This window comes from Mya arenaria, chromosome 13, assembly GCF_026914265.1.
Source record: "Mya arenaria isolate MELC-2E11 chromosome 13, ASM2691426v1".
Classification (NCBI taxonomy): domain Eukaryota; kingdom Metazoa; phylum Mollusca; class Bivalvia; order Myida; family Myidae; genus Mya; species Mya arenaria.
Genome location: NC_069134.1, coordinates 54,118,909 through 54,134,814, shown reverse-complemented (window position 1 = coordinate 54,134,814; position 15,906 = coordinate 54,118,909). Strand labels below are relative to the sequence as shown.

The following is a 15,906-nucleotide window of genomic DNA, read 5'->3' as shown; positions in this document are numbered from 1 at the left end:
GATTTCGATATGTATTCATCATTTTCGGTAAATTAAACCAATTGTATTAATTGTGATATATCTTATTTAGAAGTAAGAGTGCACCTTAAAAAATAATCTTCACAAGTCGGTTTATTTGCAGCGACTATGAAGTGACTCCCTTGTGATAATCACTTTTACGACGAAATGCAGGGGATTTAAAATTTAACTTTACCTCAATTTCGATACCACCCACCAAGTAAATAATGTAGTGTAACTGAAGTCCTAGTCAACATCGTATTATTAGCACCCGATTGATCAAGATTAAAGCGGCTGGGATATGCATTAATGAAAGTTCAAATATATATTTCGGATTTATTACAAATCGATTTTCAGAGAAGCATATTGATAGTATATAAATAACTGAAGCTAGCTTATATTTTAAGGCAGTCTTTGTCTGCATATGAGTTGTTCTGAAAACTAACCAGACGTAAAACTGATGCTCATTTAAGGCAGGTGACAAACAAACAGACTGAGTGAATGAAAAGTAAGCTAATCGCTAAATACTTACTGATTAGCGGTTTCGCTATGCTATGAATTACCTGATAGTGTTATGCTACATTGGGGCTAGATGTAAATAAATGATGCAACACATACAGGAATAGTCAATGTCGAGAATAATTTTACATCGAATTTACGCTCCATAGTGTTTGAGAGTATAACACTGGTATAATTTGAATTCAAGTTTTTTATTGTGACCAGTTTAATTAGAATTTGCCGTGGAAATGGAATTAACTGCATGTGAATTAGTCTGCAACGCTCTACGGATAAAATCGCCATGGGTTTCCGTGCGGATATACTGTCAAAGATACTCCAGCGTCCGTAGCAAAGTCAACAATCTTCAATCTTAACAGTACTTCATGTATCTATGTAAAGTATATAGGAAAGACAAAAACAGCTTTGTTTAGACTTTTAAACTTTTGATATTAATAATAATATAAACTGATAAGCCAAGCGGTCAGCAGTAACAAGAAACATGTTCTTATGTTTAATGACACAATGATAAAAGGTCAAAGTCAAATGGACAGTCTACTACCAACACACAATAACTTTGCATACTTTATTTCTGAATTTTAATCCAACTTATGATATTTTTCAGTGTTTAGATGGGTCATTGTGAAATACAATTCTCCTGTACGTGTATGTTGATGTTTAGAGGGTAGTGGTTGTAAATGTGAGAACAAGCGTGCCTTTAACTTGCCGCATTCCTAATTTTTCCTAGAGTGACCGGTCGACTTCCCACAAATGCTGCTCGTTCAATGCGCATTGATTATGGACGTTCACTCCCTGTGCGTTTTTAGTTTTGCTTTGTTATTATATTAATTATCGCATTCGACTGTTTTTAATCGGTTTTAAAATTCCTCGGACTGAGTAATATTGTCTTAAGTCTTAAATTGGACGTCATTATTTGTTGCTTTTTTATTATAAGTCGGTAGTTTCTTTTTAGCTTCTTTACTCAATTATTTTGGGGTATTACGTTGGTCGGGCGATTATAGGCTATATTACTTGAGTATGACCTCGATCAATCGTTTCGTTTTTAGATTGTATTAGATTGTATACCACCTTTGACGTCTTATTGCATGTTATTTGTTTTTTTTTATTACTTTTTTTATTCCTTTAAATCCCCCAAGTAAATTAGTTTGCTCTTTCCACAATGTTGTGTGTATTGATGTTGATGAAGTTGCATCTTAAATGTATTTTTCAGTGAATAACATATATGTATTGTTGTATAAATACAATTTTGTTTGCCATAAGAAGCACCGTTTGTGAACTGATTCGATTTAGCAGTCTCTGTCAAAAATCCATACATGGAATAGCTCGCGCCTAAGAATATGTTACGTACTTTTGTCAGTACTTTAAGTCAGAAATCACAGAATTCACTGTACTGAGCTAAATAACAAGAAACTATTTTATATATCAGCAAAACAAATAAATTACTCGAAAATTATTATTATTAGTATTCGAAAATAATAATTAATTGTCACAGCACAAACAATAACAAACATAAACGTTAATATATTTTAACACAAGGTTGGAAGTGAATGTTCTTAGGAAATTTTGACGATCATTACATGCAGAAACAAGGGAAGATCGTTAGTCTATCTCTATTACTATGATGATGTGATTCTGTCTTTTTTGTTTTGGTAATCAGCTCATGTTGACGGTAAGGTGAAATTTTATCATATTCGAAATAGCGTCCAGTTGTGTAAATTATAGATAGATTGGAAGTGTTCTCATCTGTGAAAATGATCTTCGTGATTATCTTCATGCTGTTTGAATATCATGTTCCTGGACATTTAACTGCTGCTGCCGGCGTGAGAAAACATGGTCAAGGTCATGCTATGCATCTAAATCACACAGGTTGTTTCAGTTATTTTTGTCACGCTGTTTCAAGCGACGCGAAAGTAATTCCTTAATTACACACCGTATTATACGGGATCAGAAAACGACAGTATAGTGATACGGATTTTTTTATAGCTGTATTTCTGCTGTTGAATATGGATAAAGAAACTTATAGTTATACCATAAAATGCAATAATGTGATGCAAGAAATAAGTACTTGTTATTTGTCGCTGGATACACTTTATTAAACTATTTAAATAGCGTGATATGAATGTTTTTGACACGCATGAATATGTGTTTATTAAAAAATGAAACAAAACAGTAAACAGTTTGTGTCTCGGTCGGTAATTATAAAGCCTCTGAAGCATTTCCTACATTAAGTCAATTATCTAATTCAAATATACCACTGTAAATAGTTTTTGTTTGTTTTAAGAAAATTAGCAGCGTATTATGGTGATTGACATGCTTCAGATACCTTCGATTTATGCAGTCAGTATTATAATATCTAAAATTAATCCTCTTCACAAATAAGATGCATACCCGTAATGTATCACTGACAAATGCAATTGACTACAGAATAATGTCATGTATGATTAACTTGTATAATTAAGGTTAATAATTAATGTTCATCTTGGTAGTTTGCCTGATAGCTACATTGAGTAACGACTACGCTTTTAGTAGTTTATTTCAAAACTGATATAAAACCATATAACACACATTTTTTTGAGAACAAATAATTTAAACAGCTTCTATGAAAACAGTTTATTGATAATCGACGGTCTAACAAGTAGATAGATATATATATATATCATATATACTGTGTTAGTCTTTGTCAACAAATTTATCATGTGTTACTGTGCATTATAGTGGAGTATGCAGCATACTTTGCTCTCTGAAATGTAAGTGTATATGACATACATGGGTAAACTTTGCCTTTTTACCCAATAATATAAAACATTGAAATTATCACGTACGAACCATATATAACAAGTTTAACAAAATTATAACATATACATCATCAACCAAAGTGACAAAGTTTATATAACTTGGTATCAAAGGAAATATACCATTTTTTTTTCACGGCTTTCGTATGCAAGCAATTGATATTCTACCCCCTTATACATTACTGACATTTGTAATAACACTTAGGACATAGAGGATATTTGTTTTTTTCAGTGTAAGATCGTATTTTATTTCACGAGTGTCGTAGAAAAACATATTTTCACGAGTGGCGAAGCCACGAGCGAAAATGTAGTTTTTTATGATTACGAGTGAAATTAAATACGATCTTACACTGAAATAAACGAATTTTCTGTTTCTTTTATGCTTATTTTTGGAGTTTTATTTGTTGTTTTTTTATTTATTTCTGAATTACCCCCTTTTTGAAAAGGGTGGGCTTTACGCCGCTACCCGTGGGGCGCCCCTCGTGCATAATTAAAGCTGTCAACTTTTCTACTTTCGGTTTGCTGAAAAATAGTTCTCTGCTATTAATTCTTATAGCTTAATATTCGCTCGTTTTTTATTGCAAAGCTTTATGAACAGTTAACAATGAAGTATTATTAGTGCACATATGTTCCAAAAAATAATGAAAACACTTTTTATTTTAAGATGGGCATGAATACATAACCAAATTACTACGCCGCTAATTAAAGAATGAAAATTTGGAAGGTCAAATGTGTTAGCAAAAGAAATGTGGATACTCATTGGATTTTAACCATTCTTCTTAGTTTAAGACTGCATGTACGCGTGTTTTTATAGTAAGTTAATATTCAGTCATCTTATTGTCAGAGACCAGTCTGTTTCGCTTTAAAATGTTTGTTTTCCAAATAAAGAGTAAATGCCACGCTAGTTTGTTGACACATTTTGAGGTGTGGGTAGGGTAAAAAATATCGGATCGATCTGTAAATTGCTGTGTGAATTCTCCAGGAAGCTCATTTACGTACTACAACGGTTAACAGTTCAAAATACATTTGAACGATGATATAAAATTTCATTAATGTTCGAACAGTTGTTTTTGTCTGAAATTTGTTTGGTATGAAAGCAAATGTTCGAACATTCAGCTTCAAAGATCAGTAAAATGTTTGATAAACGGGATAACCGGTAATAAATAAGTTGTTAATTTCCAATTATATATTTATTTAAATTTATAAAACATTTCTTTATTTGTTTTTTAACATTTTGTTACATAATCTACTGAAGTCCAGTGTTCTGTTTTGATCAAGGCACGTACATGTAACAACAAAGGAATTTAAAAGTAGTTCTGAAAGTTGATATTTTCTCTCCTTATTTTGCAGTGAAAATATCAAATTGATATTTTCACTGTTGTTATTTCACTGTTAAAACCCCATATTTCATCTTTGTCAATGTATTTTACATCTGTTTCCTTTCAATGTTTCACCAAGCTCATTTCCTCACGTTTCCTTATTTCATTGCATTCATGCTTGGTCCTTCTCATGGCAAAGCATGCACTTACAGCAGGGCGTAGGAGTAAGTAGCCTATTCCAGCGCCAAGTACGGCAGAAACCAGCATCCACACGTTCATTGTCATGACACACAGCATTAAAAGATACCCGACGGTCACCGTTAACATCTTTTGTAGTGAAGTAGTAATACGAGCAATGTTGTTCCAAAAGGAAGTGAATTGTCTTGATCTGAAAATATGAACGGCAAACGGCTTATGAATGTAATATATGGCTGCAATTTCCTATGACAAAACTGTAATTTGTAATAGCATTACGTTTACTTAATCTTGTTTTCCTATTTTTTGTTCATGTGATGTTGAGGTTGCGAGTATAAAGTTTGTTGAAATTTGTATAAAAAGGGAAGGTATTAAACCATTTAAATACTGAAGGGATCTACACACTTGTTTCCATACTTACTTCCCTTTAACTTGAGTGTGGTCTGGTCCATTTCTCTGTCGAATGTAAAGCCAATGTTTGAATCCCTCGAGAAAGGTTGCCAGTAGAATCACGACTAACATAGCTCCTACTATACCTGCAACGTCACATAGGGTGAATGAAATGCAGATTAAGCAACACAAAAAGACAAACAAGATACCAATACTCAATGATGTGCAAAGTTAGTCCGTATCAGCAACGGCTTCGGCTTGCAGTTACTTTCGAATTTCGTTGTTCGAATTTAATTCATAATCAGTACTCGGACAGCATTTGTTACATATCCAGCTTTTGTAGTTTGTGTTTACGTTTGGTTTAAGCCCATGGGTCGGGTAAAAATATTATTTTTTTTTACTTTTAATTATTTAAGGATTTGTCGCATTTGATCTTGCGCTTATACTGTTTTGACGCAGTACGGCACGCGAGCAAATTCCATGACGCGCGCCAGCTTCTTGTTTTTTTGCCCGCTCGCACTACTGCGTTTAAAATAACAATAAAATTACAATCAATACTTATATTTACATTTCTAAAGAAATATTCACTGTGATTAAACAGTAGTAGTATCTTCTGCAATGAAGTATTTGGTCTAAGAGTAATGTAACCGACAAGAAACGTTTGTATAAAAAAGCTGATTATTGCATCATTGGATAATAACCTCCCGCTTATCTTATCGAAGCTCAATATTGAAGTAAACAATGACGTCATAACCCCTGGAGTGTTATACAATAAGAATGTCAAGTTTTATATGTAAAGGACTAGGCGAATGTAAATATATTATTTTACGCGTAAACGTGTACGTTTAGATACACAATAAATATAATATGTTTCATTATTAAAGCAAATAAATACTTGAAATTAAAAATAAAAATAAAAAAAATATTTTAAATTTAAATATACGTGAACGAGTTTTACTATTTCAAATAACGAATTAACCTAACTATTTATCTAAATGTTTACATTTCAATAAATTGACCCGTTTTTTAATAATCATAAAATCAAACTTACCGCCAACAGTGGAAATCTTTACATCTTTTAAGATGAAATCTCTCTGGTATGAAGCGCTAAAAACCTGTAAGTATCAAATGTAATAACTTCAATTTACTGTCAACTTGATTGAGAAACATCGCTTATTTCATGCATGATTGTTAGTTTAGAAAACAAAACATTGACTTCCATTTTGATATAGAGAGATTAATTAAATAAAATATTAAGATTCAAACTTTAACGATGTTCGATGTTTCAAGCAGAGTGCTTACGGAAAACTTACGGAAGATTTGAAGCTGTTAATTTGCGACCAATGTTATTCAGAACCGTATATGAGAATATCATATTTGAATTCATTGATGTCTTACGTTTTCATCAATGTATTAAGTTTTTAATCATAAAATAGTAGCAATTATCTAATTAATTATGACCTTATGAAATAACTCAAGCTTGACGAGAACAGATCGTTACCTCAATAATTAAATGCATCTACGGGTAGAAATAAATCAGTTTAATAAGCAAACCTTTATGTGTCCATGTTTAACCCTCCATGGGTCATGTGTCCGCTTACCATGTTCCCGTGCACAATATGTCAATTTGTTATCCCTATAAAAGTTATTTGACCGCTTACCATGTTCCCGTGCGCCACTTGTCCATGTTTTATCACTCCATTTATCATGTGGCCGCTTTCCATGTTCTCATGCGTCATGTGTTTATGTGTTATCCCTCGAGGAGTCATGTGACCGCTTTCCATGTTTCCGTGCGCCATGTGACCATGTGTTATCCCTCCAGGAGGCATGTGACCGTTAGCCGTGTGTATGTGTCCTGTATGTGTCATGTTCTCGTGCATCATTTAATCATGCATCACTGCATTTCCCGTGCTGCTCAATACCTTGTTGCTTAAATGTTTTCTTATTTTGTTCCTTATATCAATATGATTAAATTAAATGATAATTTACGTTGGTATATCATTCTCCAATTTGTCTATATACGATATCTCCCTTCGTTACCTGAACTACCCTATGCGTTATTTACCCTAATGTCTTATTTTACGCTCCATTTCGTGAATAAGGCGATGAGTACCAAATATCTATTTTTGTTGTTCATTAAAACAAAATTCCCATATTATAACATTGTTCACTTTACTTGAAATGGTTTAAGCAAATATCCTCTCTTCTGTCCTGTTTGTATTAAAATTTTATCGCTTAATCCATTGGCAAAATGCTTATCGAAAATAAAAAAAATGTCCAATCTTTATCCATTAATTAAGCGGGCCACCATATAAATGCATAGATTGAAACACATTTTTTTATTTAAGATAATTTCAACCAAACTTGAGTCCGTTTATTTGCTGAGATAAGAACGTAGCCTGCTGGAGATGGAATTGCAAAAAGTGAATTAACATCGATTGAGCTTTCATACAGGGAAAAGATTATTGTCAATACACTAGTATTATAAACAACCGATGTCCTACGACAGAAACATTGAAGATGGTTTTCATCATGAAGTCTATCTTGTTTTTAGATCACTTTTATTAATACAATTTCAATATTTTTATATTAAAAAGCAAGATATGGAAAACATTAACGCACCAAAAGCGAATGTAATGAATGCAAGAACAGTTCAGTTGGCATTTACTTTCTTTCAATTATTATTGTCTTTAATAAACGTATGAAGTGTTATTTTGAATAATGAATTTCAAAAGAAACCTTATGTAAGGTTATATTCAAAATGATCTGAGATTCGTATAAACAATGCACGTTTAATCAAATAACATTCATGAATGGTTTAAACATTGATACACCTTTATTTGACGCGGAAGTTATTATGTACTTGTCTTTCTATTTGATATCATTTCAACGAATCAGGAGTCGGTTTATTTTCAGAGACTAGGAAGTTACCCGCTTGATAATCACATTATAATGACGAAATGTAAAGAAAATTTACCACATGTTGACAACCATACACAAAGTAAATAATGTTGTGTAATTTTAGTCAAAGTCAACATCATATTATTAATATTCGGTTGTAAGAGGAAGATTTAAACAAAACGGATATGCTTAATATAACAGTTTTAATATATGTTTCGTATTTAACACAAGTTAACTTTAACAGGGTATATTGAGTATAAACATAACTGAACCTGGGTTATATTTTAATCAAATTTTCATTCGTCTGCTGCTAAGTTTTGAAAATTACCCAGAAGTGAAACTGACATTGCTATAAAGCAGACGACAAACAATCAGCGTTCCGAAAAGCAAACTTAAAATATTTACTGACGAGCGATTTTGCTATCTCAAAAATAAGGGTCTTTTCCATAGCTTTAACATCTCTTGTCGTAATTTTCTTTCAATAAATGTGCCGTATATGAAAAAACTAGTTTTTATTCAGTGATCTTGCCTTCATCAACTCATGTCTTTTCAAAATGGTCCTAGTGTATCCATCCAAGTGTCCAGTTGAAAAATAGTTAATTTCTTCAAAGCAATTAAGTCGACAAGTAAGGCAAAGCCAAGTTGCAGAACGTATCGCGTCCAACACATTCTTGCAGCGCATATTGCATCCAATATATACTTGAAGAACCAACTGCATTCCCGGACATGATCTTATTTTCAAATAAATTGAATACTGTTCGAAGTATAAGACACGTAAAATTTAAAACCAATGTCTACAAAATTATATTCTTTACTTAAGTGAAAGTCTTGAAATATTTACACTTTTCCATGTTTTAATTTTATAAACTTAAAACGACAAATATCAAATATAATTATAATTGTCCCAGGAATTTTTTACACTCTTTGCCGTCAACAAAGCTCCAAATACGCCATATATTTTTTTAAAATTTAACGAACTTTACCAATCCAAAACAATCTCGCATCCGCAACTGCAACAACACATTCTTTTAGCACGAACTACATCCGTCACTAGCCTATAGAACAAACTGCATTCAAACATTAATAAACAACATCTACGGCATCCAACACGTACTTTCAGCACCAACTTCATCAACACATACTTGAAGCATAAACTGGATTTCGGTACAGGATCTTATTTAAAACAAATTCCGGCCATCTTTGACAAAAAGGAAAACTTAGATTTAACAAAGTATGCTTTACTCAAATGAAAATTACTTACGTCAAAATTTCAAATATAATACTTATTTTTGTCACAGGAATTATTCAAATTCCTTGACATGAACTTTCATGACACAGAATTTCTGATTATTGTATTATTATAAAATTCTTACCTACAAAAAGAAGAAGCATAATTTAAATAAATCCAATACATACTTGTAGCACCAATTGCATTTACACAAACTTGAAGCACCAACTGCATTAAACATTGATTTGAAGAGCCAAGTTCACTCAACACTTTTTACAGCAACACCGGTACCTACTTACAGCAACATTTGAATCCAATACATACTTCTATCACAATCAACTTATATATGCAGAATCTACTCCATCCCATCTTGCACTAACGAACTGCATTAACACTTATTTGCAGCATCTACTACATCCCATATTGCATTAACGAACTGCATTCACACTTATTTGCAGCACCTACTTCTTCCGATATTGAATTTACGAACTGCATTTACACTTATTTGCAGCACCTTCTACATCCCATATTGCATGAACGAACTTCATTCACACTTATTTGCAGCACCTACTTTATCCGATATTGCATTAACGAACTGCATTCACACTTATTTGCAGCACCTACTACATCCCATATTGCATTAACGAACTGCATCAACACTTATTTGCAGCACCTACTACATCCCATATTGCATTAACGAACTGCATTCACACTTATTTGCAGCACCTACTTTATCCGATATTGCATTAACGAACTGCATTAACACTTATTTGCAGCATCTACTACATCCCATATTGCATTAACGAACTACATCAACACTTATTTGCAGCATCTACTACATCCCATTTTGCATTAGCGAACTGCATCAACACTTATTTGCAGCGCCTACTACATCCCATTTTGCATTAGCGAACTGCATCAACACTAATTTGCAGCACCTTCTACATCCCAGCTTGCATTAACGAACTGCATCAACACTTAGTTGCAGCGCCTACTACATCCCATTTTGCATTAGCGAACTGCATCAACACTAATTTGCAGCACCTTCTACATCCCAGCTTGCATTAGCGAACTGCATCAACACTTATTTGCAGCGCCTACTACATACCATATTGCATTAGCGAACTGCATCAACACTAATTTGCAGCACCTTCTACATCCCAGCTTGCATTAACGAACTGCATCAACACTAATTTGCAGCACCTACTACATCCCATATTGCATTAGCGAACTGCATCAACACTAATTTGCAGCACCTACTACATCCCAGCTTGCATTAACGAACTGCATCAACACTAATTTGCAGCACCTACTACATCCACTCTTGCATTAACGAACTGCATTAACACTTATTTGCAGCACGTTCTACATCCCATATTGCATTAACGAACTGTATCCAGGCAATGTGAAGAGCACCTGTGATCGTGATTATGATACATATATAATAAAGTCATAATACTGTACAAATTACACCGTAACTAGAACAGTGAGCTAATGAAAGATATGTTTTGAGAAATTGAGTCAGTTGAATAACGTAAGTATAATCTTTTGGACGAATGGAGATATGTGACATCCATTAGAGTTATACTCGAGAAGTTTCATTTGGGAATTCTTTTCTTATAACAATAAAGCATGAGGCATACAAATCGTTGGACTTTTAATCAAACGTATACGTAGTAATTACAGTTTGTTCAAAATTGACAAATATGTTTGCTTTTCGCTACGTTATTCGTAATGTATTATACATATAAAAAAAACAAATTGATTGCGTTTATGTATTTAATAAAGTTTTTTTTAGGAAAAAGATGTGTTGATTCAACAACGGTGGATTCTTTTATAATACAAAAGTGCTCAAATAAGCTACGTGCTAATACTGTCAGTAATACAATATTTGAAATAATAATATTTATGAAGCTGATATTATTGTGAACAGACATAAAACTTATTAATACAACGTAACCAGAACAGCACCCTCCGATTTTTCTGTTTTGCGAACGTGACTGTTTTTGTTCAGCTCTAATCATAATTTGACGGAATCGAATCAGTGAAAAATCCGCTTAATTCTTGGAATATTCTACGATATCATCATTGTCGCGAGGCGTTGACATAACTAAACGCACAAGGCAGCATGCAGAGCCAAATAAGGAAGTCATCACTATTTAATACTGGCCAATATGTACCTACATTTAGGTGTTTTAGGTTTGTCACGTAGACCAACGTTTATCAGAAAACTGTACCAGCTTACGTGCTAAATTGTCTTGATAATGCACGTACAAATATAAACATTATCGCTTAATAAGGATTAGTTGGATTACTTCTATGTAGGTATGCCTAGGTTTTTGTGTTCTTATGAACAGACCATAGCAACATGTTGTTATAATGACGGTTGACATCATACTTCAACATGTTCATCCTTTAAGACGATTTACCTAAAGGAAAAATCTATTTCAAGTAAAAAATACATGCTTGTAGGAAAATGCTTACTAACTATACAATTTAAAACAAATAAAAAAATCTAACCAATCCCAACCAACCATTAAACCAACGGATTGAAACTGATCGATTTATCTCAATTATAGAGATCTTTGGCATGATGCGATATGGTTCAACCATTATGTGCCAGCAATGTTGAACCCTTTTCCGCAGCCAGGCAGAAGGGAGACACAATTACTACAAGAAGTTCATTCAGGAATATACCGCAGCGGCCTTTTATTGTATACATTAGTCCATTGGGAATCAATAAGTTATTTAAATCTTTTGAGCGTTGATTTCAATTAATTTCAGGTGTTATATTTACATGAAAAGCTTCAGATACGATTACAGTAGTCGAATGTTAAATCAGGTACCCAGTTTAATGGCACAGGGTCAACGCCAAGGAGCGTAGAACACAAAGACAAACATTGACAAATGGAACAACAACACACTACTTGTGAAATATATAAAAACTAGGGTTGTTTAACAAGACTTGTTAGATACCGCCTTGGAACGGTCAGTAAAATGTAACTTTACTGGAGGTTTAAACTATTCCGTGTGCATGTATGATTGATCAAAACATGTTTTTATCAACAATAAATCAATATTAACTTCTAGGACATTTAAATCTCGCAGTTTGAATGCCAAATTTACAAATTTCGCAAATTTAAAATAATGATTGACTATATGCAGTCCGACAAATTTGAAGCCTTGCATCGCATTTTGCCTTTTCCATTATGTTTGAATATAATGTTATTTTAATTATACAACATATTTTTGTTTACACGCTTGTATATAACATTCTATGTATATAGGAAGATGGTTTATTTCATATCCATAAGCCATACGACCCATGAGGACAAACACAATATTTACAAATATTTACAATGTTATATACACATACATGCTTTGGAGAAGGCACACAAAAAACAACAAAAAATAAATATTTAAACAATCCTCTAAAGAAAACAATGTTACTTTATAAATAGTAAGTTGTCTAACATCGCTAATTCTATCTTATTATTATAGTACTATATGCGTCAGACTTGAAATTATAACAAAATCACTTAAAAAAGATTTCAGTATGGCACGATTTTATGATGAGTGCATGCTTAGAACTATAACAGTTAAGTTATTTATAAAGAAATATCGTTTGCATCTGATTATAAATTTGATACATGTATGTTTATCTGTTTACATATCTAACCATGCAGGAGCTGACCTAGCCACTGGTTGAAAACGAAAGTGTGTCTATGAATTTTGACATGGTGACATTCAAAAATATATATACATATACATTATATATTTACATTGCATAAAAAATACAACGAAGAAAGAACACAATATTAACATAACGTAAAAATACAACAAAATGAAAATATGATATGCGCTGTTAGAAATTTGTCAATATCAATTAGTTTGTGTGTTTGCCATGGAAGGTGCTTGATAAAAATAATCGGTTAACAGGTTTACAAAGGGTTAAACAAGAAGAGCTAACGATGAGTCACGGCCACGTTTATCAGCTTACGACAAACTACAGTTATATTTTTACACCTTTGAAGTAGTCTATGCGTGGCTGTAATTACATATTATGGAAATAAGTCACTTATGTGAGTATAAACTTTGCATGTAATTATTTATTAAAGAACTTAATCATTTGTAAAGCGTGTACGAATCCAATGCTGAGAGCCTTAATCCGAATAAATGCTGTACCAGTACTAAGTGACGTATTAACAGTACATTTTAAACTAAGACTTTGATTAATTAAACAATTAAAATGCATATAATATGACAATAAATTAATTTACGAAAACTGTCTATTTCTAATTTTTTAGATGCAAGTGTACAAAAATGGCTTGAATCCAAAGAAAAAAACAACATCAACAAGTGAATAAAAGCATTGTGAGTATAACAGTTAGTCATTATGTCTATTTTTGCAAACACAGTCAAATTAAATAAAAAGGGGCTACTTAACAAAATGGAGAGTATTTATATAATAAATTGAATGACTAGGTATTGAAATTTGTTCTTGTTTTTAAACATGAAATATATTCACTGCTTGTATAAACTATGCATCATAACACTTAACGTAGAAAAGCTTTATAAGCAAAATTGGACAGTTTACGTCTTACAGTCTCATTTTGGTTAGTCATAAGATCAATAAATTTAAACATACATGGTCTCTTCCAGTAATATTTATCAATGTATAATTTTCTTAAATCCTTAAATAGGGTGCATTCAATAACAAAGTGGTACTCATCATCTAATTTATTACATATGATACATTTTCTATCATTGTATGGAATACTAGTTGGCCTATGCCATCTACCTGTTTCTATTGCAAGATGATGAGAAGATGTGCGTTATCTACTTAATGCTATTCTATGCTTAGGAATGATAACTACATTTAAATAAGTTTTGAAATCAATACTGAAGCTTATTTCACGATAAAATAACGCTCTTGTGGAAAATATCAAGTCAGAACTCCATTTTTGTATAAAGTTATCATTTAGCCTTTGCTTAACTAAGCTTAAAAACAGTTGTTTATTTCCGACACCTTGAAAAAACCAAACATCATAAAATCCTAAAGATGATAACAAGTCACGTAAAAGGCTTGCCCAATTTTTCTTATTTGGAAACAATTCTATGTCATTTGTTAATATTTTATATACAATGTTCACATACTTATGATCCTGAGATTCGTTTAATTTAAACCAATACTTGATAATTCTAAAACATCTACCAAGAATTAGAGGAACTCTACCAAACTCTCCATATAGAAAATTATTTTGGGTTGATCTTTTGACGCCTAAAATATTTTTACAGTACTGTGTATGAACACGCTCGATATAAGTTACCTCGTGAAAACCCCAGACCTCACATCCATAATTTAAAATAGGTAATACTAGCTTATCAAATAATAATCTATGTTTTACACATATATTTGTAAAATTGTACAAATATTTATTAATTTTAAATATTGCCTTCCTTGACTGACCAGCAAGTGTTATCTGGGTCTAATTAGATGAGCCACCGGCTGTAAAAACGATACCTAAATAGTTGAATGCATTAACAATTTCTATGATTTCACCATTATATTCAAAATTTAGGTTCCTGGGGATTAATCCTGATTTTCTAAAACCCATAACCTTTGTTTTTTCCTACATTTACTTTCATTTTCCATGTATTGCAATACTCCAGTAAAATATCAAAGCCTTTTTGCAAGCCATCTGTTGTTTGAGAAAATAGAACAATGTCATCTGCATATAATAGCAGGCATATTTTGAACATATACATTTCAATCCCTTCATAACCATTAAGTTAAAGCATTTCTTCTAAGTCACTTAGATAAAATGAGAAAAACAGTGGCGATAAACATTCACCCTGCCGCACTCCTAACCTACAAGAGAAATCATCGCTAAGAGTATTGCTTACTTTAACTCTTGATTTGATACAATCACACATACTTCTCATAACATTAAAAAAAATACCTCTAACGCCAAGCCTTATTAATTTCTGCCAAAGGTTTGGTCTAACCACATAATCAAAAGCTTTGCTAAAAACTATAAAACCGCAATATAACTTTTTATTATTATTAATCATATTGGAAATGAGTCCATGTAGTACAAAAACATTGTTAATAGTGCCCATCTTTTTTCTAAATCCAGCTTGAGCCTTAATATATACAAAATAATGCTCTGCCCAATTATCTAGTCTATTGCTTAGAATATGTGTAAACAGTTTACCTAGAAAATGCCAAATTTCAATGCTTTCTTAAAAATTGCATGTAAACTATTTAGAATTTCATTTTTTCCATATATCAGAAATTCATTTAGCATATTATCTGGACCTGGTCTTTGCCAGATTTCAAGTGCTTGATTGCAATATATATATATATATATATATATATATATATATATATATATATATATATATATATATATATATCTTTCGTTAAATAGCAATATTTTCCAAAATAAAAAATACACATAGTTTCACATAAAAACTAACTGTATGACGTCACGTGATTTTAATCATAACCACATGGGAGGCTGTTGCAGCAACTACTAAAAGCCTAGAAGTTTCTATATACAAT

At 32.2% G+C, this 15,906-nt stretch overlaps 1 protein-coding gene across 1 annotated transcript; it reads right to left on the bottom strand.

Annotated features, from left to right (window-relative positions):
* Positions 1-3,845: 3,845 nt before the first annotated feature.
* On the bottom strand, positions 3,846-7,527 carry LOC128215551 (uncharacterized). The gene is made up of 4 exons (XM_052922237.1): positions 6,871-7,527; positions 6,261-6,324; positions 5,241-5,355; positions 3,846-5,012 (listed from the first exon to the last, which is right to left on the bottom strand). The coding sequence occupies exons 1-4, from the start codon at positions 7,090-7,092 to the stop codon at positions 4,748-4,750; spliced, it is 666 nt and encodes a 221-aa protein (XP_052778197.1). The 5' UTR covers positions 7,093-7,527; the 3' UTR covers positions 3,846-4,747.
* Between the last annotated feature and the right edge of the window lie 8,379 nt (positions 7,528-15,906).